A 26884-nucleotide genomic window follows, 5' to 3' on the forward strand; every position below is an offset into this window, starting at 1 on the left:
TCTAATATGATTATTGTTTTTGACGTAAATTTAGCCCTGTAGTCAAATTCAAATCATTTCTTTCAAATTCCTCCGTTATCAAGGGAATCCTTAGTTTTGTAATTAAGAATTTAGATTGTGTTATTGTGCTTATATTCATAATTATGTAGTTCGATAATTTATTTAATTATTTTATAATATATTGAGAAAAATATAATAAAAATTTAAAATGTAGATAGTTTCCTCTATGGGGTTGATGAGAAAAAATAGGGCTTCTCATTCCATTTTCATAATTAAATAATAACATTTGCAATATTTGCTATTTTTGAAAACTTAAGTTAGGTGTCCTATAAAATTTAAAAAAAAAAAAAAATTAGGCGATATTACGCATGAGCATGACAATCCGCAAGCGTGAGTGGTTGCGTGGCAGTCGAATCTAAGGCCATGGTCCGCAATAATGAAATCAAATCTCCAAACCCATTTCGGAATTCCTAGTCCGATCCGAGTAGGAAAACGAAAGCAAAAACCCCAAAAACCACCAACCAGAAAATTAGAACGAGTCCTTAACCTACGCACCCCCCAAAAACCCATACCCAATGTAAACCTGCGCCACCACATTCTTCACGATCCGCGGCTTTGAGGACGACAAAAGAGAAAAGAAAAAAAGAAGAAGAAAAAGTTATAAAAGAAAAGTCGCATCGCGAGAACTTTCTCAGAAGCCTTCACATTGATAACGATCCAAAACCCCCTCCCTCTCTCTCTCCGCGCTCAAGTTCCTTAGAATTTCTTGGTCGTTTCGCTGAGAATGCGATTGCAATTGCCCGGATCCAAGCTTTTGTTTCTAAATTCGGAGCATAATCGGACTGAGTCTACTTAGGGTTTTCAAAGAGGTTCAAGAGTCGAGAAGCTAGGATTAGGGTGTCAGTATGTTGCAGGCGGAGGACAGCTCGAATTGGAATCAGTTACCGGCCGCCTATGGATTCGCCGGCGTGGATCTCGACGATGAGGGTATGTCGATGGATGTAGACACGCTCTTAGGCCTTATCGCTGAAGAATCCCCGGTAATTTCCGCACTCTTGTCTTGGGAAAGGGTTTAACTTCTTTGCAATTTTTGGGATGCTTCGTTGCACAGTGGGCGGTGCAAATCTCGTGTGCTTTTTGGAGTTCTTGTGCAACCTTAAGTTTGAGCTTGGAAACACTTAAATGCAATTCTAGTGGAAACACTTAATTTCAGCTGGTTATTCGTGAAAAATCATGGCGGTGTTGATAAGAATGATCAATTTTTTGTCTCTTTAATTACTAGCAGAAGGGGTAGTATGGTATAGTAACTGGAAGCACCAAAGGGGTTTATGAGTATATTGGCATGTCAAATGTTGTAGAAAAATTTCCACATGCCTTTCTTGTTTTGTTTATTGCTACATCTGGCTGAAACTTACAGACGTCTTCCTTTTTCATTGCTATGTTTTGTTCTATTAAAATTATTGCCTCCCTAGCCTTATGGTTAGCACTTTATTTTTCTTTTAAAGCTGACATTTGGAGTACCAACTGCAGAGTCGTCCACAGAATTATTCCTTGGAAAATCAATTGCAAGCTGAAGCAGTTTCCGATGCTCAGCTCCAAAGTGGTAAATCATTTTGTGCTGACTTTTTAGTTTTTTTAATGTATCTTTGTTTCTGCCATCTATGAAATGCTTTTCTTGGCGTTCTTTTGTAGTAGGATATTGTTGTCTTCTATAAAGTTCTGGTATTCTGGAAGGTATATTACAAACATCTACATTTGACTACCATTTGATTGCTTGTTTAACTGGTGATTTTGTTAGGATTTCAAGCGTTGAAAGAAGAACCACCAATTGAAAATGATTTAATGGGTCCAGGCTCATGGCATACTCCATACAGCTTAGAAGCTTCAGATTCTGGGGCAGGGGTTCCAGACGGCTCTTTTGAATCTGCAGGGAACCGTGCAATGAGTTTTGATTACAAAGAGATGGAACCATCAGCACACACTGGTTCTCCTGGGCATGCCTACTCTACAAGTCTTAAAGACTGGAATTCCTTGTTTCCAGGCAATGAGGCTTGCTTTGCAGAGAGGGTTGCAGTTTCACAGCCCACATGTAGTACGGCATCTAGTTTTGCTGAAGGGCATGCTAACCACATTTTGGACCACGGAGATCCCAATGTCCTGCAGCAGAAAGCTGACATGGCAGGGAAAGTTGATTCTGAATGTATGTTAATCTTTCATCTGGGTTATAAACTGGATCAAGGAATCACATTTTTGTTATGTTTGAAGGTTTAATATAGATCATTGCATGTGTACTTTGTATTGTTTTTAAAATTTGAGGTGGAAGCACTAATTATGCCTTCTGATGATTGATTGCAGATGCTTCACAATGCCTTGGTATTGAGAACATGGATCTAAGTTACAGAACCTATGGCAATTTGGGGGAGAATACCAGAGAAACCCAAGGACCTTCAGAAAATAATTCCTGCACATCTATGGAAACTACTCTCTGTCAAAATTCTGATGTTTTCAGTGACCATTACCCAGCTTTGTGTGGGATGAGCTTAGATAATACGTTTTTGGCTGATACCTTAATGCATCATAGTCCTACTAGTTATTATTTTCCGAGTAATGAAGAAATGATGGCTAATGTGAAGGATGAATCAGGGGAGTTTCCAACTGATAGTTCATGTTCAAGTAGTAAGATGAATTTAAATGGTCAGGAGGGAATAACTGGTAAATCTTCTTTCCAGCCATCAATGATTGATGTTTTAGATGTGGAGTGGAATTTTGGGTATGATAATTGTTTACCAGCAATCAGTGGAAATTCTTCATTCGATGCTGACTCTTTTCCTGCTGACAACAAGTCGTCAATCAAGCCTCTGAGTTATACTCAGACATATATATCAAGCAAAATGGAACCCATTGGCGTGAAGGATGAAATGATCGATGAGTTAGTTGCACCTAGTAGTGTTATGTGCCATCCCTATCGAGCCATGGATGAAGCTGTCAGTAGACAGTCTTCTTTCAGTGCTGATGATCACTTTTTTGACAAACACTCAAAGCTTTCTGGTTTTGGTATATCAACTCAGAATCTTGGTAACCCAGTGGATCATAAAGAAGACATGATTGTTTCATATAAAGGAGCTTGTCATTTTCAAGATAATATGAATGGAAGTTCTACATCTCCCATTGATGGTCCATCTATGAATTCAAATGCCTCGGAACGTTATTTGCCAGTTGCTCAGCCATTCACTTCAAGCAATAATCAGGCTTACGTTAAGGACGAACATGCAGATTCTAAGAGCATGCATCTTTCGAAAGTCAGCCCTGAATCAATTCATAGTAACTTCTCTGACAAGTCTCCTGCAGAAGATGACTTTGATGTACGCATCATTGAAAATATCAGTCATCCTGCACCCTCAAATCGCTCTCCAGTGGTTATCAATACTAGTTACCATGCGCCCTTGAATCGCTTTCCAGCACTTGGAAATACCCTCGTTAATTCACCACAATTGGCACCTAGTGATCATTACACAGGAGTGGGAGGCATGAGATGCAAGGCAAGAGATGAGCAATTGATTTTGAGAGTAGCATTGCAGGTTAGCTCTTTTAGTTTGGAACTTTATTGCCTCTCAATGGTTTTTGGAAATATGCTGTCTGCATGAAATACTGAAAAGCTTTATTAATATTGTTTTTATTATTTCATTATTTTTATATGCTAAACATATTTTTTATGGTATCATATTGGATGCTCTTTCTTGGGCGCATTGTTTATATTTTGTCCTAGTTGAGATTGGGATATATCTGGGATTTATTATTTTCTGGAACATTTGGATGGAGCGTAATAGGAGAATTTTTGAAGACTATAAGGGAGTGGGAGTGAGTGATCTGTGGGATAGAGTTAAGTACCGGGCAGCTTTGTGGGCTTCTGTTACAAAAGTTTTTAAAGACTACTCTTATTCCACTTTTATGAGGGATATGGCAGCTGCGGTTATCTGAGTGTTGGGGGGTGGTTGTTCAGCTCCGCCCTGTTAGTTTGGGAGGGGAGGGTGTTGTTTGTTTGTTTGTTTGTTTCTTTTTGTGTTGTTTTTGTTCTTCGGATTGTGGTTGCCTTATCCACTTCCGTGTTCTTTTTGTTTAATAAATTTCGTTTCTTCTCAAAAAAAAATTTCAACTTCTCTGCTGCGTATGTTCGAGATATGTTCATCCCTTCGAATTCTACTAGTTACATTTTGGTGCAAGGTTTTTTTTTTTTCCTTCTTTTCAAAATGCTATCATGCCACCCAGATTTCTATTGGGTGACATATTTCTTTGGTGCTTGTTTTAGTAAGAAAATGTAAAAGCGCTTATGGGCTTTACTAAAACTTGAGATCTGAAACCTTGGTGGGACAAATTTTGTGATGCACTGCAGGACCTTTCACAGCCGAAGTCGGAAGCTATTCCACCAGATGGACTTTTAGCAGTTCCTCTTTTACGACATCAGGTTTTGAATTGTACCCTCTTTTTAACTTTCATTGTAGATAAATATTGTTTTCAACCCCCAAAAAATGGCAATTGGGTGGGTCCACTGGGAATCTAGTGTGATAAGTATTTAGTTTGGTATTGTGATTATCAACTAAAATAAACTCAGATACAAGTACTTTGGAGTGGTTATTTCCTTGTTTCAAGGTTTAAAAAATGGTTTTCCGGTTGTGTTCCAATAGACAGGCAGAAAGCTTATTTATGTAGATCGAGTTGTACATGTTTTCTAAAATAATGGCAGGTTATCAAGCGGTTCATGTTGTGGAATCAAAATCTTCTACCTGAAATTAGAAGTTGGGTTTCCTCAGCTTGCACTTGGGTTTTGGCATGTCTGTTTAATGTTCATGATTTTTTAAAAGTCATAACTGGCTGGTTATATGGAACCATGATTATTTTGGAATTTTCTCTTTCAAGGAGTCTACTTCCTTGTGCCTACTATCCCTCTATTTGAAAATTGGAACCAGTGCCTTTTTGTTTTAGACTACTGCTTTGCGTATATTTGTGTATCGGTGAATGCACTAAATGGGGCCCATTTAAGTTTTAACTCATATCCTGGACAGAGAATTGCATTGTCATGGATGGTTCAAAAGGAGACAGCTAGTTTGCACTGTTCGGGAGGAATTCTTGCGGATGATCAGGTCTGTACTATATAGTTTTTATTAGCTAACACAACTTCATCTGACAGGACTTGTGCCAAATATTCTCAAGCGTTTATATACTCATCATTTTGCAGGGATTGGGAAAAACAATATCGACAATTGCACTTATACTTAAGGAAAGGCCTCCTTCTTATGGGGCTTGTCAAGATGTTAAAAAGCACGAGCTGGAAACTCTTGATTTGGACAATGATGATGATATGCCTTCTGAGATTGTTGGACGGAAGCAACATGCTGATGCCCGTGAGGTTATCCCAAATGGAATTCAAAAGAAGAGCATGAAACCTTTGGTACAGACAAAGGGAAGGCCAGCGGCTGGAACACTTGTTGTTTGTCCTACAAGTGTCCTCCGCCAGTGGGCTGAGGAGTTGCATAATAAGGTAACTGGAAAAGCTAATATCTCTGTGCTAGTTTACCATGGAAGCAACCGAACGAAGGATCCTTGTGAGCTGGCTAAGTTTGACGTTGTCCTCACAACATATTCAATTGTCAGCATGGAGGTCCCAAAGCAGCCTCTTGTTGATGAAGATGATGAGGAGAAAGTGAAGCCAGAAGAGAATGATATTCCACATGTGGGTTTCTCATCCAGTAAGAAAAGGAAATATCCTCAAGGTTCTGCTAATAAATGTTCAAAGGGTAAAAAGGGATTAGAGAGTGCAATGCTTGAGTCTGTTGCTCGCCCTCTTGCTAAGGTTGGATGGTTTAGGGTTGTCCTGGATGAGGCTCAGAGTATTAAGAATCACAGAACTCAAGTGGCTAGGGCCTGTTGGGGTCTGCGTGCAAAACGCAGGTGGTGCTTATCAGGGACTCCTATCCAGAATGCGATTGATGACCTTTATAGCTACTTTAGATTTCTCAAATATGATCCTTATGCTGTATACAAGTCATTTTGCTCTACAATTAAGGTCCCAATTAGTAAGAATCCAGCAAAAGGGTACAGAAAACTACAAGCTGTTTTGAAGACAATTATGTTACGCCGCACAAAAGGTGTGATAAAATATAATATTTCTGCTATTTGAATCTTTGAATGGTGCTTATTTTGATATTCTTAATTTACTAGTTTTGTTGGTGCCTTTGGAAAATTAGTGTTGTATGTGTTTTAGTCATTCTCATTGACTTTAGCCAATGGTGAACTATCACTTATTATTCATGCTTATTTTCTAGGATGGTTACAATTTAATAAGCTTTAACTTCTGTGATCTGAAGTGAATTGAAGTATAAAAGGCATTTTGTTTTAGAACTTGTTTTTAAATTAAAAACAAATGTTTATCACTATAATCATTCTATAATATTTGTGAGCTCTCAACTGTAAATTTCTTCCCACTGGCATTTTTACTGTCAATATCCAATTGATCTACATTGATTTATCACCATCTGATGGCAATTGTTCGTTGTAGGCACACTTCTTGATGGTGAACCTATTATTACTTTACCACCTAAATTTATAGAATTGAAAAGGGTGGAGTTTTCAAAGGAAGAACGAGATTTCTATTCCAGGCTAGAGGCTGATTCACGTGCACAGTTTGAGGTATGTTTTTACTGGGAAAGCCAATTTGGGGTTTGATAGTGGAATTGCTTTATTTTTGTCATTGTGTTCTTTTTCCCCCTTTGAAAGGACACTTTTAGCTCCTTTTAGTTTTTTTTAGATTTTAGTTTTTGAGAGTACGTTTCTTTTAAGTTTGTGATATACATGTTTAGTTGCCTTTGGTCATGTTCTCAAATACATATGCTTGCTATGTCCAGGAATACGCAGCTGCTGGGACTGTCAAACAAAATTATGTTAACATTTTGTTAATGCTTTTGCGTCTTCGACAAGCTTGTGATCACCCTCTTCTTGTTAGACGGTATGATTCACATTCTTTATGGAGATCTTCAGTTGAGAATGCAAAGAAACTTCCCCGTGACAAACAACTTTTGCTTATGAATTGTTTAGAAGCTTCTTTGGCAATATGCAGCCTCTGCAATGTAAGTGTTCACTTGAACTTTTTTTTTTTTTTTTCTTTTGATAATTTTCATTGTATATACATAATGATTTTATGTTTACTGAAATGGGTGGATGGCATGTGGCGTAGCATCCATTTTTTCTATCTTCTTCAGAGGTTGTCTTGTTAATATGCATAATTGATATAGCCCTTTATGGATGTAGTTTTTGTGAGAATTGCACACATGACCAACTGTCCAAATTATGGTGCATTTGTATTGCCTTTATCCCTTGACATTCTTTGGATATATCCCTTTGCTTTAAGCGCTTTGGAAGTTGTCCTTGTTAAGAAATTTGTCTGGCTTTTCTTTTTTGGCACCTTGATTTATTTTTTTCTCAGGATCCACCTGAAGATGCTGTTGTTTCCGAATGTGGTCATGTCTTCTGTAGCCAATGCATTTCTGAACATCTTACTGGCGATGACAACCAGTGCCCCAACACAAATTGCAAAGTTAGACTAAACGTTTCTTCAGTGTTTTCAAAAGCCACTTTGAACAGTTCTCTATCTGACCAGCCTAATCCAGATAGCATTGGTTCAGAAGTTTTTGATGCTGTAGAGTCTTTCTATGAGGATCACTCATATAATTCTTCAAAAATTAAGGCTGCTCTTGAGGTTCTGTGCGCAATGTGTAAACCGCAGGCTTGTATTTCTGGAAATAGTTGCTTAGATGACCAAGTTGATAGAAATGCTGGCTGTCCTGAAAATTCTTCTGATATTTGTGTGGTTGAACCACTTGAGGATGTTCCTAATAGACAGAACTTGGATGTGGTGACGTGTTCTAAGAATTCAAATAAGGTAGTTAGAGAAAAAGCAATAGTCTTTTCACAGTGGACAAGGATGCTGGACTTGCTTGAAGCATGCCTTAAAACCTCTTCCATTGAGTATAGAAGACTCGATGGAACAATGTCAGTTGTTGCTAGAGATAAAGCTGTCAAGGATTTTAACACCCTTCCGGAGGTTTGTGGAAATGATAGGATATCTTGATATAAGTTTCAAAGAAATTTTTTAGTTTTAGTTTTTTTCCTTTTAACTTGATAGTTCTGAAGTTTGACCTGGTTTCTTGTAGGTGTCAGTTATGATTATGTCCTTGAAAGCAGCTAGTCTTGGTCTCAACATGGTTGCAGCTTGTCATGTTCTTCTTTTGGATCTTTGGTGGAATCCTACCACAGAAGATCAAGCAATTGATAGAGCACATCGTATTGGGCAGACTCGTCCTGTTACAGTTTTACGGTTGACTGTGAGAGATACTGTTGAAGATCGTATTTTGGCCCTTCAGGTACTTTCCTTGCATTCTTTATTTTTTCTGTTTTATTTGTAGTTTAGCTTTTCTAACCACTACAGTACAAGCATGGATAAGCTGAAGCGCAAATGTATTAGACCAATGACCTTAGGTACTACTTGTACATTTTTCGTATGGAGTCATGGACTGGGGAAGAACTAGGTAGCATTTGTTGGTTGCATTGGCATTAGAGGAAATAACTTGGGCTAGTAGGGCTTTTCATCTTCATGTGTTTTTTAGTTGGGGAATATGTATTCCTGACAAACTGTAGTTCAGTATGTTTTTCTGAGTATCTATGATGTATACATGGATGCCTGCTGTTTGTTAGTACATCATGGTATAGAAAAATTGGCTCGTCTCAGGAAAGCTGGGTGGACAGAAAAAACTATATTTACATACTCATTTTGGGTCATAATGTTCTGTAGGGCAGTGTTTACATATTTTTTACTTTCATTGTTGGATGGTATATATTTGCTGATTTCTTTGTTGGATAGTACATATTTCTTTGGCTCATGTTTAGCGAGACTAGACATCGAGAAGGAGATGAATGCATTGCATTATCTTATGGAATATATATTATATTGTTTGGCTGATAACCACATTTGTGCATTATCCCTTTGCGCAGCAAAAGAAGAGAGAGATGGTGGCCTCTGCGTTTGGAGAGGATGAAACTGGTGGTCGCCAGACTCGTCTGACAGTAGAGGATCTGAAATACCTGTTTATGATGTGATTAGAGAGTTTTTATAGGTTGAGCAGATTTTGTTTTGCTAACACAAAAGGTATTGTCAATAGGTTTGTTTTTGGCATTGGCAGCAGCATAATTGATAGTTGAAGAAGATTATCTGACCATAGATCTAAAAGGAGTAGCATGGGGCTCTATCAACAAGAAGATTATGTTCATAGTCTGTATAGAATCACATGATCATTTTTTTTCCAAAATTTGTTCTCTAGAAATTTCTATTCTTTCCCTGCCCTCGTTTTCTCCATGATATTGTATAGGATGTGGAGTAGGAAGTTTAAAGCAATTAAAGATGTGAAGTTCCAGTGAAGATTCTCGTGTTTTTTCTTTTTGTTTTTAAATTGTAAATGAGAGGGTATTTCCCTTTGTTCTTTTTATAATATTTTCTTTTTGTTAGTTATGATATACATAATACAAATGTTTGGTTGTGAAAATTTGCTTCTTCTCGTGATCAGTTGGTTCATATCGACGATTAATCCATGGTTTATGTTGAGCAAATTGGTTTCATGGTCACTAATCACTAATGATGTACGTGCTTGGGTTTGCTGATTTTGGTGGGAGCAATACCTCTCTCTCTCTCTCTCTCTGACTAAACATAATTAAGCAAACTAGTCAAAACGCGCGAGGGTTTCAAATGCAACTTGCAAGACCATATGGTGGTTGTGCTAGTCGGCAAATAATACAATGCAATGCAAATTCAATGCCTCCATGTTCGTCATCAGGACATGGCAGGACATGCTACAAACACAATTTCATTTCAATCAAACACAATTTCAATAGTGACAATTGAAAATAAAACACAAAAATAGTTTTGATTTGAATCTCTATGTGATAATTGAAAAATATGATTATACCATTTTGAAAAGAAAAAAAAAGGTAGTAATTTGATGTCATTCAGCTCCTCCTCCTCAGGCATGGCATCTATGATTCAACCAAGAAAGAATATCAGCGCGAACGATATCAACATTTTGATCAGTCTCCCCAAACAGCAAGGAATGCATCATCCCTTCATAAATCTTGATCGTCTTATCCTCACTCTTGGCCTCTTCATACAATGCTCTGCTCACATTCGGATCAGTCACAACATCTGCGCTTCCATGCAACACAATGAACGGAAGACTCACATCGCCCAATCTCTGACTCACATACTCCGTCACTTTGAGCAACTCCACTACCGTCCCCAATCTCGGCTTTCCTCTGTACCTCATCGGATTCATATTCGCTATGATCTTCTTCTCCTCCACCTTCACGGACTTGTACATGAGGTCCGCGGTGGGCACAATGGCCAAGCTGGGAAAGAATCTGGCCACGAACGTCAGAATTTGAGGAATTGGCCACCTGGGTTTCACCTTATCAGAAATTTTACACATGGGTGCCACCAAAATCGCACCTTGAAAAGCTTCCGGCTCGGCGAAGTGGATCAGAAGGCAAATGGCGCCGCCCATGGACTCGCCGTAGAGAAAACAGGGGACGTTTAGAAATTGGGGTTCTTGCTGCTTGACCAGGGTGAAGAAAGCGAGGCAGTCTTGGACCACGAGATGGACGTCGGGGACGAAGGCCCTGAGGCCGTGGGATTGGCCGTGGCCTTCGAGGTCGAGAGCGAAGCAGGCGAAACCCTGTTGGGCGAGGAAAATTGGGGTGGCTTGGAAGGTCCAGCTGATGTCGTTGCCGTAGCCGTGGACCATGAAGATGAGGCCACGTGGAGGGGAGAGGAGGGGCAGCCATTGCCGGGTGAAGAGCTTGAGGCCCCTGGGCGAGGTGTAGAAGGATTTGGAGGCTTTGATGCCTTGGAGATTGTAGTATTCTTGCTCTGGGGTGTTGCCCCAGTAGTGCAGAAGTTGGGTTTGGGTGGACATGAGGCTTTCTTCTTCCTTCATTCTGGGAAGTGGTTGTTTTGTTTGCTGTGCTTCAAGATTTGCCGGCTCTCACTTAGAATTGGAAGAAGCTGATGACTCGACCAGATGGATGAAGGATGGCTTTTTTGTTGTCTTGATGTTGATGTATTCGAGGTGTGTTTGACTCGGTTCAGCCAGGTCTGTGACTCACTCAGATGCTCTCTTTTTTTAATCACTATACTATTTTCCTTTTTTCTGTTTTTTGTTTTTTGGAAGAATCTTTCTTGTAAATAATAAATAATGTTATTTTTATTTGAACTATAATATTTAAAAGAAAATAGAACAAAACTACTTTATTTTTATTTTTGTTTGCACTTTAGTCTATAGTATAGACACTATGATGATGTCCTTACTCCTTACTAAAAACAAATGTTAGTGGTTGGTTTGGTTAGGATAGGATCATAGGAGCATGTCAATCCTCACTCCCATGAGGATGTTTCTTAATAGGTTGTGGCCTCTGCGCCGCATGGCTAGATAGATACATAGAGATAGATAGAGTTTTCCTTTCCGTAGCCTAAAATTGTTAGCTAGTGTATTGAATTTGTATACATACATACATTTGGGAAAGTTTATCAACTAGCTTTTATTAGTGTAGTTGGGAAGAGATCCAACTTGGAAAAAGAAAAAGAAACTATCCTTTGCCCTATTAAGAATTAAGCACCAAAAAGAAAGGCATTTTTCTATATTCTATCATCCTGTTAGGTTGAAATTCATCATCCATGAATAGAAGAAAGTAGATCAGATCAGAACCTCAGATTGCATTGTGCCTGCTTGTGCAACACTTGCATTGCATGCAGCACCATTAGTTTATTATTATGCTTTTCCTATAATAGGATAGGAGGAGAGGTTTTGCTTTCAGATGAAGATGATGGCCAACATCTTTGGTTTGTTTCTTCTCTCTGTAGCATCGGAAAACTACTACTTTCTGAACCACTTACACTCAACAGCATTTTGTTGGTCAAATACAGTACTAGTTAGTTCTCTATCATTCTCTCCCGCTGCCCAACGCCCACCGAGAGCACAAATTCTTCAACAAATAAGGAAGAGAATTGACCCCAAACGGCTACTTACTGGGATATAATATTCAGCCTCAATTCCGCAAGGATATAAATTGTAAGTATGTGACAACCTCTTACCTAGAAAAAGAAAAAAGAAACAAAAGAAAAGAGAAGAAGAACGATAAAGGAAGTTAAAGAAAAAGCACAGTTCAAAGTGATTGGAGCAAGTTAAAGAAAAAGCACACAGTTCAAAGTGATTGGCACTAAGGCAATAATGCTAGTATTGAAAAGGGAAAAAGGGAAACGATAAGAATACAAAATAATTACTGCACTATGACCACGAGAACATTCTTAGAATGCTAAAAGGTAAGGCTGAAAATGAATAAATGGAAGTTGTTATGGATAATATGAAGTGGGATAGGTCTCCCATAGATTCTGCATCTTTTAGGTCTTAGAAATAATAATTTTAAAGCATTTTCTCTGCTACATTTGTACCTAACATCTGAGTATTGATGCCAATGTTAGGCAGGCTAATCCGAATTTCGACAATTCTATTTTGCTTTTGAAAGTGGCACCGGGTTTTGCAAAAGAACTTTGATAGTTCTCCCATTATATTGTCTGGTCTCTGGTCTGGTAAAATTATTAGAAGCTACAATCTAGTAGGCCCCTGATGGCATTTTGATTAAGAACCTAGAAGGGATTCACTAATAGCAGTAGGGCTTACGTATGCAAAAATTTCTTCTTAAGCTACAATGGAAATGGGGTAAAACAACAGTAAGAGCCGGATGAGACAACAGGAAAGTGACATAGCGTGCAACTAATCCATTAATGTACATAACATCTGCATATTTTGTTCATCTCATCAACAGTTAATGTTTCAGTAAATTGGATGTCACTTGATTGCATGGCACCAGGTTGATCATGGAGTTTAAAGCAATCTTCTTAAGTAGAACCATCTCTTATCAAATCCCTGTATCATCATGCAGTTGATAACTCTAATACCAACCAACTAGAAAAGGTAATGCTCTTGTTTCTTTAATGTAAATCTTTTTTCATAGGTTCATGTAGATGTCCTAGAAAAAGAATTTGATGTAAGCAAGAATGACATGCGCTCGAATGGGAGGCCTATCAGAATCCACAATCTGGTCAATGAAGAACTTTATGCAAAGTATACCCCATATGATAACTGTGCCCTTTCGTGCTCCATAATACTCAGATATGAAGTGTAAGCTTTTTGTAGTGTAATGTGCCCTTTCCCCTAAAAAGAAGAGCACCGAAGTCTCCCACACCCCCATTAAGTGTAAGCTTTTTGTAGTGTGAACCGAAACACATGCGGGCAACACTAGTTTAGATGAATAGATTAAACACAGTTTATGTTTAAGATATAGTATACATTATTCATCTAATGATAAATCATATGGGCAAAAGCTAGCTATTATAAATTCTAATGCACCCTTTCCTCCCTTCTAAGATATAGTCAACTCAGCTAGCTTCTGGATGAACAATGGTATAGGTAGTCCTCTGTAGAGACTTTAACTGCCCATGGTGCTCGATGACATAGTTTTTTATGGTTAAGAAAGATTCTAAATATGTTTACATGTAAATCACGTGAGCTTGCCTTTTCTCCCTCCAACCAATAAGATTGGATGGTTCCTTCTCTACAAGCAGGTAACACAAGGGCAATTGACCGATTATATTGGTTGCCTTGTTGTAGTAGATGAGTGGCCTAAGCACTTGTTATTTTGTTTATTCTTTTAGAAACATGTAATGTACTTTTTCTAAGTCTTTAGTGTATTTGATCGATCCATCGGGCATTTGTGCTTATAGAAGTCTCATTTAATTATCATGAATTCTTTACCTAAAGAATTTAACATAAGTATATGTAGATAGTCTCCTATACTTTTTTATATATTATAGCTTCCAATAAAGGAGTACTAGAATTAAAGTAGTATAGAGGAGAGAGTGAAATTATAAGCAAGAATATAGTCTAGTAGTTGTTTTTTTCTATTAGTTGCAATGCGAACAGGCGTTTACTTATCTTATGAGATTTGTTGAATAGGCTTGCGTTAGTTGTCTGTTAGAGTGTAGATAATTCATTTCTACAGTACTACTACTAGTAGCCTCTACTAGTAGCCTCGACAGGTTTGCATTCTCCTATAGTCATTGGAGGTAGAAAGAAATCCTGTTTGCATTATCAATAATTAGTGCAGAAGATCTAGACAACTTAATAGACTATAAGTAAAATACTGGACACGTTTCTGTAGTGCAGAATATCCTCTATATCACTTTGTGGGTTGTAGTGCGTTAAATTTGACACCAAGTTTTTTAATTTGTAAAGTTAATTTCAAACCTGTAGGTTATTATCCGCAATTAGTGCGCTTTATCTCAACTTTGATCAGGTCGTTGATGTATATCACTTGTTACTTTACCTAACAGAGTCAGAAAGACAGAAAGAAGACACAGCAAGCTGGAGCCTTTATGCATTTGATGACTTGGTGATGATTGTCGGTAAAAAAGAGCTACACGTAAAGTATGAAGGGTTTCTCATTTAAGAAAAGCTGGTGCCCCTTCTTTGTGTATATTGCTGGCAAAACTCATGAATTTTAGCACTGAATGCATACACACCGAATGTGCGCCTTAATATGTACATGTTTTGATGCATGCTTTTTTGAGATACTAATTAGTTGGATGCCGATCAGTCTAATCCTCATGAGCATAACACAGATTTGCACTTCTCTTTGTCTGTATTGACTGAACTCCTGCTTTGTGGCAATGAGATACACAAAAAGGGAGATGAGGAAAATAGTTTCCGAAAGAAGTAGGTGGACATCTATTGGCCAATACAGATTAAGTTGGAGGTAGAGAGCCTAGAGGGATGTGGCAAATCCTTTGCCAGGGATATATTTTCTGGTGCCAAAAAAGATGACGCCCTTGTGGGACTGGGAATAATATGCTTTTAGATAGAATAGAATTGTGTTTATAGTACTAATCTTCTGTCATATTAGCTAGATTTGTAGTAAAGATAAAACTGCCTGAAGCATCTCGAATCGTACTGAGTGAACCCTGCAAATTTTGCAGTTGAGGCAACAACATATCTCAGAAGCAGATGGTGAAGAATTTCAAAAAGAGTTGGTTAAGAGTATGTCTTACAAATTAAAATTTGAATTAGATTGCTAATTGAATAATTAAGAGATGATTTCCATCTCATTTTTCAAATAACAAAGTTGGAATCCAAGTCATTGTTCAACCCCACTAACTTAATTGGTTGTTTCTTTCATTCCTTTCACCACTTTGGCTTCATCAGATTCAAGAGTCATTACGCACAAGGTTCGCCACAAAACTCCATCTGTCTCCTTTGTGATGATGAGATTCTGAAGAGCAGTAGTTGCCTTTTCCTATTTTATTTTGGAGAACACCACTAAGTTGGAATATATACCACAATGCCTTTTCCACTTTGTGATACAATCATTGACTAGGAAGAACATGATCTATCTGATATGTATTATGCACCAAGAGATTGCCACGAGCTCTGTCTTGGTTTATCCTTTTCAATCATGAACATGAACTTGTACCCTTTTTTAGTTGCTATTAGACTCTGTAACAGTAGCTTCGACATCAAAACATTGTACCTTAGTTAAGGATAATGATTCCCCAGGTTTAGTTATTAATTACTTTGGTTTTCCACATGTCTGCTAATTAAGCGTAGCAAATACTAATACTACTGTTTTTTTTTTCTTTGTAGATTATTACTGCAGAAACTTTGACGATATTAATCAGTTCCTTCTATTTATGCCCTAATTCTATATATTAGATGATCTTTAATGAATATGGAATTTTATCCAATCCAACTGCAGTCGCTAATTTGGTTCTTAGGAAATTAAAAAAATATTTAAGTATGTATATATTGACCTTTTACTGGGTCGTTTGTTTTCCCTTTTGTGCTCTTGGATGTATTATATATGCTAGTTGCTGTGGAAGAGCTGACTACTAGTCTACTTCCACAATGTAAAGTTATTAGCACACCCCTTTTGAATAATTAAATGATACATACAAATCCAAGAGGAATAGTCAAATTTACTTAATCAACATCATAAGACATTGATGGAATACCAATAGAGTTAATGTTATTGTTGATAATATAATATCCTATCATGCATTATAAGGTATACAATTTGGCTCTCTTTAGTAATTCGTTGTCAATTAGTTTTGCGTTGGACCGTTCAATTTGCACATTGTACGTATTAATCCACACGTAACCAAAGCAAATATTACCATTCAGAGACTCTTTTAAGATCTTCCCATACTGGCTTAGATTTTATGATGTGGGGGATGATACTAGGGGTAGAAATATTACCATCAGAGACTCTTTTAAGATCTTCCCATACTGGCTCAGATTTTATGATGTGGGGGATGATACTAGGAGTAGAAATATTACCATTCAGAGACTCATTTATGATCTTCCCATACTGGCTCAGATTTTATGATGTGGGGGATGATACTAGGGGTAGAATCTAGACATCAGGTTTCTGAATCATAGATTTTTTGTTTTTTCTGAGTACTCATTCAGTCATCACCAACCCACACTAGACAATGGAGGTACCACTTATCACACTTGCTCATGCATGAAGAGCCTAGAAGCTGAGCTTGCGTAGTTAACCCGAGTCAGATGCCAATGCCACATTTGTCAACTTCATAAAGTATTACATTGCCACGTAGGACTCTTCTTCCATATCTACTTTTTTTTCTTTCTTTGAATTTCATACATCCTCGTATGGTTTAGTGGATGCTCTAGTATTAGTCCCCAATGAGTATAAATAGACATGTTGGATTTGCTTATGTTTCATCCTTGTTTTGTGGTAGCTGTCTCCAGCTAGCAATATTGTTTGGTGTCTGTTTTTGTACTTCCCATCCAATATGAATTTTGTACCAAAAGCGACAGCTTTCTTCGTCTTGGCCCTTATTGCTCTGCAGTTTGTGGAGCCTGTTTTGGGTTCTAGAAAGAAACGGTCTAATAGTGAGAAATTGATCAACTCATTGGGGACTCAGGACCTTGTGACCAACTTGCCTGGCCAGCCTGCTGTAGACTTCAAGCACTATGCTGGCTATGTCACAGTGAACCAAACAAATGGAAGGGCTCTCTTTTACTGGTTTTATGAGGCTGCTACCAACCCAGATGCAAAACCTCTGGTGTTGTGGCTTAATGGAGGTGAGCACTTACGAGCAATATATATAAAACTACATATATGGTCATAAATACGTGTAAATGTATGGTTCGTATTTGTCCATAAATATTGCAAGCCAGGACTTCCACCTTCCCTCTGCTAATGCCTCAATCATGGTTGTTTATGAACCTCATTGGGAGGTGATGTTTGGCTGGAACCAATTAATTAATTTGATTACAAGTTGTTGGGTTCTAAATCATCTTAGCAGGGAAAATTTTTCATCAGCTTCTTGCAATTATCTTTTTAGCAGTCTAGATATATTCCATGCTGATATATAGGTATATATATCCATCTTTTGACCAAATCTGCATTTATCTACATACCAAACACGTAATCATACATGTGTGGAAGAGGAAGCAAGCACAAGTTCCTTGATATCTTCATGTTTCCTTATCTTTAGACAGTGCGTCACCCAATATTTAAACAGTTTAGTTTCTGTTAATTAATAAACAATTATAAAGCTTTTATTAGAGTATATGGTGGTTAATTATCCTATTGTACTTATTCTAGTGGAAGTCATCTTTTTGTCCTTTCCAACTCATCCAAAGAATTTTCTATGATACTTAATAATCCCCATTTGGCACTTTTGCTTCATGTTATCTGCTGAGGTGACAAGATGCTTTATGTTTCAGGTCCTGGGTGCTCTTCTGTGGGATATGGAGCTACCCAAGAGATTGGTCCATTCATAGTGGACACTGATGGACATGGAATTAGGTTTAATAACTACTCATGGAATAAAGGTATTGGGTACTTGACTATCAAATCAGTTATGCAAACTTTGCTCTGCTTTATGCTTAAACATCTCATTTGCTTCTTTAATTGCTTGCACCTGCTGATATACTATCTGTATGGTGCTCCCTTTATTTTGAATTTATGATATAAAAAATTCACCAATTTGTAGTAATATATTTGGATATCTCTGATGATGCAGAGGCCAACATGTTATTCTTGGAATCTCCGGTTGGGGTTGGCTTCTCATACTCCAATACAACTTCTGATTATGTGAATCTTGGAGATGTCTTTACAGGTCAGTTACTTAAAAGTTGAGAGCTTTATATTCTCAACAGCCGGTATTACTGCTTTATGTTATTTTCAAACATATGGTTAAGATTTTTTCTTTTTTTCTTTTTGATCTTGTGGTGAGGCTAATGACTATACGGTTAGAAGATTTTGATCTGGTTTTTCTACTTAATTCAGCGAATGATGCGTATACTTTCCTGCATAAGTGGTTTCTCAAGTTCCCATCATACAGAACAAGGACCTTTTACATTGCTGGGGAGAGCTATGCAGGTACGCCAGCCTCAGTCCCTCACCCTTTTTTATCATGTGCTCTCCAATCGAATTTCTTTTGTATACCCAAAATTCTTTTCTTTCTTGTTAACAGGAAAATATGTTCCGGAGCTAGCCGAGGTCATCTATGACAAGAACAAAGATCCTTCCCTCCATATTGATCTCAAGGGTATCCTGGTATGGTCCTTTGGGAAACAACAAATAGGATCTATCTGATCTGTTTCTGTTCATCATACATACATAGTTTTTTGGTTAAATTATTTTCTTCTATTTGATGTACAGTTGGGTAATCCTGAAACATCTGATGCTGAGGACTGGAGGGGTCTGGTGGATTATGCTTGGAGCCATGCTGTGGTATCAGATGAAACTCACAAAATAATACGCGAAAGCTGTGATTTCGACAGAAATGATACTTGGAGTAACAAAGATTGTACTCTAGCCGTGGATGAAGTGTTAAAACAGTATAAGGAGATAGATATCTATAGCCTCTACACCTCAGTCTGCATTGGTGATACAGCAAGCTCAGATGATGGTTCAATGCAAGTCATGATGAAGCGCACATCTACCATGGTGAGTGAGAGAAGATTTAAAATTAATGTTATGAACCCTTGGTATATAATTTAAGTTTAATTAACGTGCAAGTTCATGGCTTATGCTTATCAGATGCCAAGGATTATGGGTGGCTATGACCCATGTCTCGACGAATATACGAAAACATTTTATAACAGACCAGAAGTGCAAAAGGCCCTCCACGTTAGTGATGGTTTCCGGCTCAAGAACTGGAGCATCTGCAAGTAATTACTGCTGTGTCCTTGGCTTATTTTGGACATATATAGGAGTTATATTTCATTTACGTTTGCCAAGATTATTTATTCATTTTAAGACAGTATTCAAGAAAATTTTCAAACTTGCTAATTAACAACATTTTGTTCAACTAATTTGGTTTTGCAGTAACAAAATATTTGAAGATTGGGCATATTCAAAACCATCCGTTCTTCCTGTATACAAGAAACTCATTGCAGCAGGACTTAGAATATGGGTGTACAGGTAGATGTTCCCTGTCTTAACATCAATATCAAGTGATGATATTATTATAATGGAAATGAAATTTAAATTAAAACCCACCTTTATGGTTTTCTTTTGTGGATGGCTCAGTGGAGACACAGATGGAAGAGTTCCTGTGCTTTCCACCAGATACAGCTTAAGTGCTCTGGGACTGCCTATTAATAAGGCATGGCGTCCTTGGTACCACCAGAAGCAGGTAATTAGTTACTACCACCAACAAAGCCTTCATTGAAGTTTAAGTTAACAATTAAAACTACTATAATGATAGCTTAAATTTCCATTTTCTATTAATTTTGTGAATTATGATATGTATATGGCAGGTCAGTGGTTGGTTTCAAGAATATGAAGGTCTTACATTTGCCACATTTAGAGGAGCTGGGCATGCAGTTCCCTGCTTCAAACCAAGCAACTCACTGGCTTTATTCACGTCTTTTCTTCTTGGGGAATCTCTGCCTTCGGCTCGATCGAACATGATTAATTAAGTCAGTTCTGCTGATAATCGAGGAGATCCTATATATATTAGATGTAGGGCTCAAAAAGATTTACCAATTTGCTAGGCTATACATGTAGCAGAAGACTCTATATGTAGGCTAACTATATATAGAGAATAAAACATGTTAGTTTACGGATGAAGAGAGTAAAACCCTTTAATTTTCTGTGTAAAATAAGGCCCTTGTTCGTTGCCAAGAAAAAGAGCATTGAATGGCCACCGTTCTCTTGTACTGTTGTTGTTAGTAATCTTGAAAGAACTGATCTTGTAATTGCTAATTGTGTTTGATTGGCTCAATGGCATCATGGCATGGTGCCTTTTCAAGGAATGTAGCTCATGGATTTCATCCTCTTAAGGCAATCATTTTTGTCGGTGCACAAAGCTTGCGTTGCCAATGCCATACAGGATACAAGCACATGTTTTAGATGTTTAAAAAATTCATTATTTGTGTTGTATTTAGACACATTTTGTGACTAACAAGACTTTTATCCCTAATCAAACCCTTTATTAAATAGAAAGTTACTTGGTATATTTAAATATATATTTACTTTCAAAGGAAAGTTTATTAAGGAGAAAAACGAGCCTTTGTTGTTAAATCTCAAAGAGGAAAGCATACGTTCTTCTATCAAATGGGAAGTTCAATCCACGAATCACGGAACCTTAGAATTATGGTTCTCACACGACCTCAACATCATATGTATGTGCATAGGTAGCTACGTATGCCAGTTTCAATAAGCTAGCTTGTATGTATAAGATCAATTGTTATTGATGGAAATGAACATGAAAATCCCCGAAAAGAAATGCTTATTCAAAATATGACTTTCATGTTTCGGTATGTATTCGAAAATCACACACTAATTATATGGAGTTTCTGAAATATATATTTTGTTCTATTTCTCAATTAATTAAGTAAAGTGATTACTCACAGAGCTTGATTAATTAGGTAGTAACCGATGTATGATGCCCTGCTTATAACAGAAGTTATTCTACATATTATGCCACGATTCCTTACTTGGACACGATACAAATATCTCATTCTACAGTGTTGAAACTTACAAAATATAATGTGAAACATGATACTTTTGTAGAATGAACTTGACTTCCTGTACTAGAGCTTTTGAGGGCGGAGATAATGGAAGAAACAAAACCCCGTTACTGTTAGACCTTAGATTAGATTTAAATCTGCTAAATAATTAAGATTTAGGATAAATAAATGAGTTTTTATCAAAAATAGCCAAAATTTAACCCCCAAATTCATAAATGTCAGTTTTTTAAAATACTTTCAATTATAACCAAAAACTCACTTAAATTGACCCAAATGCCCTCTAAATTATAACTCAATTACACCTAAAAGCTAAAACCCAAAATAACAGGAGCACAAAAATAAGATTGGCTTCATCAACTTAATCATGCCTATGAATCCTATTATAAAAATGACAATGTAATTACCAAAAAGAAGGAGAAAAGTAACAGCCGATGTTTTCATAAATCCAAGCAATAAAAATCATCTCTTGCGACTATGGCTTGATTCTTGGGTTTGGGAGTTTTTTACAATAAAAAAAGTTAAAGTCAATTTCTTGACATGATAATTTTTAATTGAGAAAAAAAGTTGAACTTTCTTGCAAAATGCGTATCATAAATACTGCTAGTCTGCATATGAATATGGGGGTTAAACTTTCTTGCAAACCATCATATGTGCTGCTGCCTTCCTTAAGCACAAGAGGTCTAGAAAAATTGCAAGGCCCTCGTTGTTCATAGACTATCTTCCCACAACACAAACTTCCCTATATTAACTTTGCTTTCCATTAAGGGTGATTGGCGAGGGGTAGTGTCCTTGTGTTTGAGGGTAGACTTGATAGAGAGTGAGGGTTGTACTCAGTAGCTTACAACTTGGAAGAACATGCTTTTTGGTTAGGTTTTAATTTAGAGGGCATTTGGGTCAATTTAAGTGAGTTTTTAGTTATATTTGAAAGGTTTTTAAAAAAACTAACATTTATAAATTTGAGGGTTAAATTTTGGCTATTTTTGATCAAAACTCTAAATAAATAGGCAAAGGACAGGCTTCCATTCCAGCTAATCAAGCGAACGCGACAATTAGGTGAGTGCTTTTGTGATTAGCCAATGGGAGGGCGATACATATGTGCATTAGAATTTTGGAACAAACAAGAAAGAAACATTCCATGCGCATATGTTTGCCATGTTGACATTTGAAACCTAAAATCTCATCTTGTAATCAACAGCTGATGGTGACATGGAATAATGTACACGTCATTTGGTGGAAAATATTGCCCTCACTGATTCTCTCCCCCATTTCATATCTTCATATGATCAATTATTTTTTGTTTTGCTTCCCAAACTTTGTTAGATTTGGACCACTTGGCTGTCAATGATCTCTACCAGTCTTTTTTTTATTTTATTTTATTATAAAATTTATAAATATCATTTCATAGTTTCTGTCGATTTATAATTAATCTCAAAATTATAACAGTGTTAAAAAAATATATAAAATCATATATTTGTTTCTTGTTGAAGATATAAAATGATATATTTAGTTAGTGATTGATTATAAACAAATGAAAGAAGCCCATGTATTGTAGCCCTAGCTAGTCAAAAGAAAATATATTGGAGAGAGAGAGAGAGAGAGAGAAGAAGACTGAAAGAAGCAAGCTTGATGATATGCATGCATAGCATTAGCTAACGTCATTAGTCTACAGTCGGATTAAGTTATTTCAAAAGTACCCTAAAACAAACTTGAAATTTTTGGGTTTATAAACGTAAACAATACATCTCATATGACGGGTTTATATCATAATTGAGATGACGGATAATGGGTAGAAGGTGATTATGATTAAGATACACTAAATGACAAACGGAGAAGCCATCACCATACATAATTTTCTTAATCACAATAAAATAATTTCAGAGATGTATAGAAATATTCACAGTTGCTTGCAAGTGTCTTTTGGGTAAAAAATAATAATAATAATAACATCAACATAAATATATTTTTTGAATAATCTACATAAACCATGCTATTGTTATGACTATAATCACAAGTAAAAATTTAAAATAGAAATTTATGAAAAAGATAAAATAAAAATATATGAACCTTACCCCCATGTTCATGCTATAGTTACAGTCCAAAGCGATTACAGCTAGCTACAGATGATTCTGAATCAGACCCATCCATCATCCAAAACCAAGCTATGAATTCCAATTCATACTTGGGTGTTGAAATTGTTGGCGCAAAACCCCATCTCCGAGGGACCCAAGAAGTGCATTAGGGTGAAACGGCGCCGTACCTTGTGGGAGCTGGTTTAGCATAGAAACAAAGGAGGAGTTGCTTTCATCAACCCCACCTGCAGCAGTGGCGCTAATACCACTGTTGAGATCAGCATGAAACCTTTTGCTCGATGAAGTTGTAGTAGCAGCAGGAGCAGCAGTCCCCATCGATCCCGCATCGTTCCAAAACGACGATGGAAGTGGACGTTTCACGGGCAGGTTGCTTTTTGAGCTTGAAGTAGATATACCACCAAACTGATCATGATGATGCTGATGATGATGATGATGATGATGAGAGTGAGAGCCTTGTTGATCACTTGACGATAATATACCCTCGAAAAAACCCTCGTGATCATCGTTTTCGAGCAACGCCGTGTAGTTTGTAGTGTGCTTTGGCTGCGGCGGCGGCGGAGCTGGCAATATTGATGATGGGTGGACAAACATACCGTCCATTGAATTGTTGGAAGAATCCTCGTCCATCATAGGCCTCTGTGCATTGTTTTTCTTATAAATCCGACACAAAACCCAATCATCAAGCTACAAGAAGAAAAACAGTAGATCAAAACCCACAAGTTAACACATGAATTATTGTTTGACAAACCAAATACTATTAAATGTACCCTCAAAGAGGCTTTTTTGTTGGATGCATCAGGAGGCTTAGAAAAGTTGTTGTTGTTGTTGTTGTTGTTGACTAGGCGATACTCGTGCATGATCCAATTGCTCTTGATCCCTTTTGGGGGCTTGCCACCATAGAAAACCAGAGCTTTTTTAACGCCAACCTTTTGGTTTCCAATGGATGTTAGAATAGGCTTATCGGTGCCCGTGGCCTTCCAATACCCTGACGTTGCCGCTCTGTTAGGCCTTGCCCCATTCGGGTACTTCCGGTCTCTTGGACTGAAAAAATACCACTCTTGCTCCCCAAACGTCGCCTTGCCTATACAAAATCAAATTTAATTGAACAACTTGATAATTTATGAAATCTATTCAATTGATTGATTAAAGATGACGTACGTACTTGGTAGCTCCCATGGATCAAACTTGTACAAGTCCACCTCGGCGATGATGGTGACCGGTAGAGGAGCGGAGGCGGCCTTTTTCTTGAGATAATGGACCACCAGCTCTTCATCGGTCGGGTGGAACCGGAACCCGGGTGGCAGCTGCGGGTGTACTTGTGAACCCGATGATGAATCTGTGCTCTCCATCTGTTCCTCTTAATTACTTGTTTAAAGTTGGTGTTCGTATCGCCAAAAAGAAAAAAAGAAAGAAAAAAAGAATATTGGTTGATGAAGAAGAATTAGAGCTAAAGCTGCAAGTGTTTGAGCAATGGTAGCTGCTAAAGAGTGGAGACAGGGGGAGGGGAAATGGTGGTGAGGTTGATGAGGCAGAGTGGCGGTTAGGTACTAATAAAAGACCCCAAGCGGCACCGGTGATCGGGCGACACGTGGATGCATGACGCAATGGTTTGGCGACACGTGGGGGTTTGGGACCATGAATATGGAAGGGGAGGGGTGATGGATGATAAGGAAGGGCAGAAATGGGGGGAGGTTTTGTGGGTCGGATCGGAGGTTTGGAACTGCCTGTACGCCTTTCATGTCATGCTTTTCTTATTGATCAGCCAAACACGCCCAACTCCCTCCCTCTACATAACAGATTTTGTGAGTACTCAGACAAGAGAGAAAGAAAGACTCCGCACGTGTGTTAATGTGCGTGCTAGACATCATTTTCTTTTATTTTTTCAGATTTTTAAATGTAATGGTTTTGAACTTGTACTCGGATCATTTGTCTCATGTGCGGTGCAGCTATTTGATTCTTTCGTCAATATGAACTTCAATTAGAGGAGTAGAACCATCCATTTGTGTCACAGATCTATATTGACGGAATGACTAAATTGTCACGCGTGATACACTTGAAGTATGGGATAAATTAAAAATTGAGTTTATATAGTTATCATGTACTTTTCCATATTCCAAATGCAATACCTTTGTCTTATGATCTTGGCGTCAAAGACAGAAAATCTTTACGAGATCTTGAATGAGTCCATGCCCTATTGTGAGGTTAATCTCCACTTGCCTTTTTGACAATTGGTGTGTTCTCATTGCATATGTATAATGTATGCATATTTTAGACCTCAAAGTAAGCTAGTGGTCAAATTCATTTAACCATATGAAACAACATTCTAAGAAATTTGGGGTTTTAACACATGAGGCGGCCTAGGTTAGCTTAGCTAGCAATTTCAGTTGAATGTTGTTTTCGAATGTCTACATATTAGCACATGGGGGACGTGTACTCCATGCGTCAAAATGCCTGTATGTCATGCTTGGACTTTGACTATATTTACATGAACGGTCCTTGTTACTTTTTCCTCTCAATTTGCTTTTAGTAGCCATCTTTGCATCATGATATATCCATCACTATCCACAAAATCAGAGGAAGAGGTCATTAGCTTTGATTCTCTTGCTTGCTTTATGTCCTTTTTGCTTCTCTACATCACATTTTGTGACTTGGGATGCTTCATTCTTGTGCACATCATCACAATATCTAAAATCAATAACTGATTGAAAGTATGTAAAATTTAAGCAAAATCAGTCATTTAGACAATATCCAAAATCAATAACAAAGTCTCGGTGTCGGTCACCTTAAATCATTTGATAAATAAAGATTTGTGACTCAAATGGTTAAGAGTGTTTACCTCATAACCCCCCTCCATTATACATTGTATAAAAACAAAAACATTTGAAAGATTCAGACCGTATTTTTAAGTTGAGGCCCAACCTTCTTACTTGCCGGATTGTCTGCTTCTGACGGGCCCATCCATTTGTCCACAGTCCACACGACATGCTGCAAAAGTGGCTTTCACGACCAGGATCATATGCTGCTTTCAAACATAATTTTTGTTTAGTTTAAATATTTATCCTATCAGAACTTTATATATAATAATAAAAACCAATCAAGATTGTACACGTGGAAATCCTGGATAATTTAGACGTGTCCAGCATGTGGCATACGTAGGTAATATCCTATAATATAATTTGAAGCTATATTTGTAGGGCTACATGACCAAAATAAATAAATAAATGAAAGAAGAACAACAGCCTGAATTTGCCTAATAGCTTGTTGATTAGGAAACAAAAAGTTTGAACAACAGCCTGAATTTGCCTAATAGCTTGTTGATTAGGAAGCAAAAAGTTTGGTTGGGGGTTGCCCGTGATTCGTGTACACCACAATTTTTATTTCCTTGAAAAATCATGGCCATATGACAGCTGCTGCTGCCACTTGAATTTTTATCTGTGGCTTACAGTGTGCGATCCATGAATCACAGTTCATTCATGTGATGCAACATGGTGTATTGTATAAACATGCGCATGCCACATATTCAGTTTTCAGATAATATCTAAAATTAACATGGTATGGACCAAAATTTTGATGATTTGTCTGTTATTACATTTATGTCCACTTTTTGCCTTGACCCTTTTGTCGACGCTCAAG

General features: G+C 37.5%; 4 protein-coding genes across 5 annotated transcripts; 2 read left to right on the forward strand and 2 right to left on the reverse strand.

Annotated features, from left to right (window-relative positions):
• Positions 1 to 660: 660 nt before the first annotated feature.
• Positions 661 to 9590, forward strand: EDA16 (SNF2 domain-containing protein / helicase domain-containing protein / zinc finger protein-like protein). Its single transcript, XM_008226769.3, has 12 exons — positions 661 to 1040; positions 1531 to 1603; positions 1799 to 2200; positions 2356 to 3578; positions 4391 to 4462; positions 5061 to 5138; positions 5234 to 6143; positions 6554 to 6684; positions 6900 to 7121; positions 7478 to 8095; positions 8205 to 8414; positions 9043 to 9590. The coding sequence occupies exons 1-12, from the start codon at positions 906 to 908 to the stop codon at positions 9145 to 9147; spliced, it is 4179 nt and encodes a 1392-aa protein (XP_008224991.2). The 5' UTR covers positions 661 to 905; the 3' UTR covers positions 9148 to 9590.
• A 194-nt stretch (positions 9591 to 9784) lies between these two features.
• On the reverse strand, positions 9785 to 11168 carry LOC103324672 (alpha/beta-Hydrolases superfamily protein). The gene has a single exon (XM_008226770.3). It carries the CDS (start codon positions 11031 to 11033, stop codon positions 10065 to 10067), a length of 969 nt encoding a protein of 322 aa, XP_008224992.1. The 5' UTR covers positions 11034 to 11168; the 3' UTR covers positions 9785 to 10064.
• A 5723-nt stretch (positions 11169 to 16891) lies between these two features.
• Positions 16892 to 20476, forward strand: SCPL31 (serine carboxypeptidase-like 31). The gene is made up of 10 exons (XM_008226771.2): positions 16892 to 17255; positions 17904 to 18011; positions 18203 to 18298; positions 18469 to 18561; positions 18656 to 18738; positions 18844 to 19131; positions 19225 to 19355; positions 19513 to 19608; positions 19717 to 19822; positions 19947 to 20476. The coding sequence occupies exons 1-10, from the start codon at positions 16964 to 16966 to the stop codon at positions 20106 to 20108; spliced, it is 1455 nt and encodes a 484-aa protein (XP_008224993.1). The 5' UTR covers positions 16892 to 16963; the 3' UTR covers positions 20109 to 20476.
• A 2600-nt stretch (positions 20477 to 23076) lies between these two features.
• Positions 23077 to 24780, reverse strand: LOC103324674 (NAC transcription factor 25). Of its 2 annotated transcripts, none has more exons than XM_008226773.2 (3): positions 24414 to 24780; positions 24019 to 24332; positions 23077 to 23935 (listed from the first exon to the last, which is right to left on the reverse strand). In XM_008226773.2, exons 1-3 carry the CDS (start codon positions 24598 to 24600, stop codon positions 23321 to 23323), a joined length of 1116 nt encoding a protein of 371 aa, XP_008224995.1. In that variant the 5' UTR covers positions 24601 to 24780; the 3' UTR covers positions 23077 to 23320. The 2 variants fall into 2 exon arrangements, with proteins under 2 accessions (XP_008224995.1, XP_088904595.1); XM_089048469.1 differs by having other exon boundaries at positions 24410 to 24674.
• Positions 24781 to 26884: the final 2104 nt, after the last annotated feature.

This window comes from Prunus mume, linkage group LG3 (assembly GCF_029339155.1).
Source record: "Prunus mume cultivar Tortuosa linkage group LG3, ASM2933915v1, whole genome shotgun sequence".
Taxonomy (NCBI): domain Eukaryota; kingdom Viridiplantae; phylum Streptophyta; class Magnoliopsida; order Rosales; family Rosaceae; genus Prunus; species Prunus mume.

Coding starts and splice junctions, on each gene's coding strand:
- LOC103324672 (XM_008226770.3), bottom strand. CDS start 11,033: ATGAAGGAAGAAGAAAGCCTCATGTCCACCCAAACCCAACTTCTGCAC.
- SCPL31 (XM_008226771.2), top strand. CDS start 16,964: ATGAATTTTGTACCAAAAGCGACAGCTTTCTTCGTCTTGGCCCTTATT. Junction 17,256..17,903: donor GGTGTTGTGGCTTAATGGAG/GTGAGCACTTAC, acceptor TTTATGTTTCAG/GTCCTGGGTGCTCTTCTGTG. Junction 19,823..19,946: donor CTTGGTACCACCAGAAGCAG/GTAATTAGTTAC, acceptor TGTATATGGCAG/GTCAGTGGTTGGTTTCAAGA.
- EDA16 (XM_008226769.3), top strand. CDS start 906: ATGTTGCAGGCGGAGGACAGCTCGAATTGGAATCAGTTACCGGCCGCC. Junction 1,604..1,798: donor CGATGCTCAGCTCCAAAGTG/GTAAATCATTTT, acceptor TGATTTTGTTAG/GATTTCAAGCGTTGAAAGAA. Junction 4,463..5,060: donor TTCCTCTTTTACGACATCAG/GTTTTGAATTGT, acceptor TATCCTGGACAG/AGAATTGCATTGTCATGGAT.
- LOC103324674 (XM_008226773.2), bottom strand. CDS start 24,600: ATGGAGAGCACAGATTCATCATCGGGTTCACAAGTACACCCGCAGCTG. Junction 24,333..24,413: donor TGATCCATGGGAGCTACCAA/GTACGTACGTCA, acceptor GATTTTGTATAG/GCAAGGCGACGTTTGGGGAG. Junction 23,936..24,018: donor ACAAAAAAGCCTCTTTGAGG/GTACATTTAATA, acceptor TTCTTCTTGTAG/CTTGATGATTGGGTTTTGTG.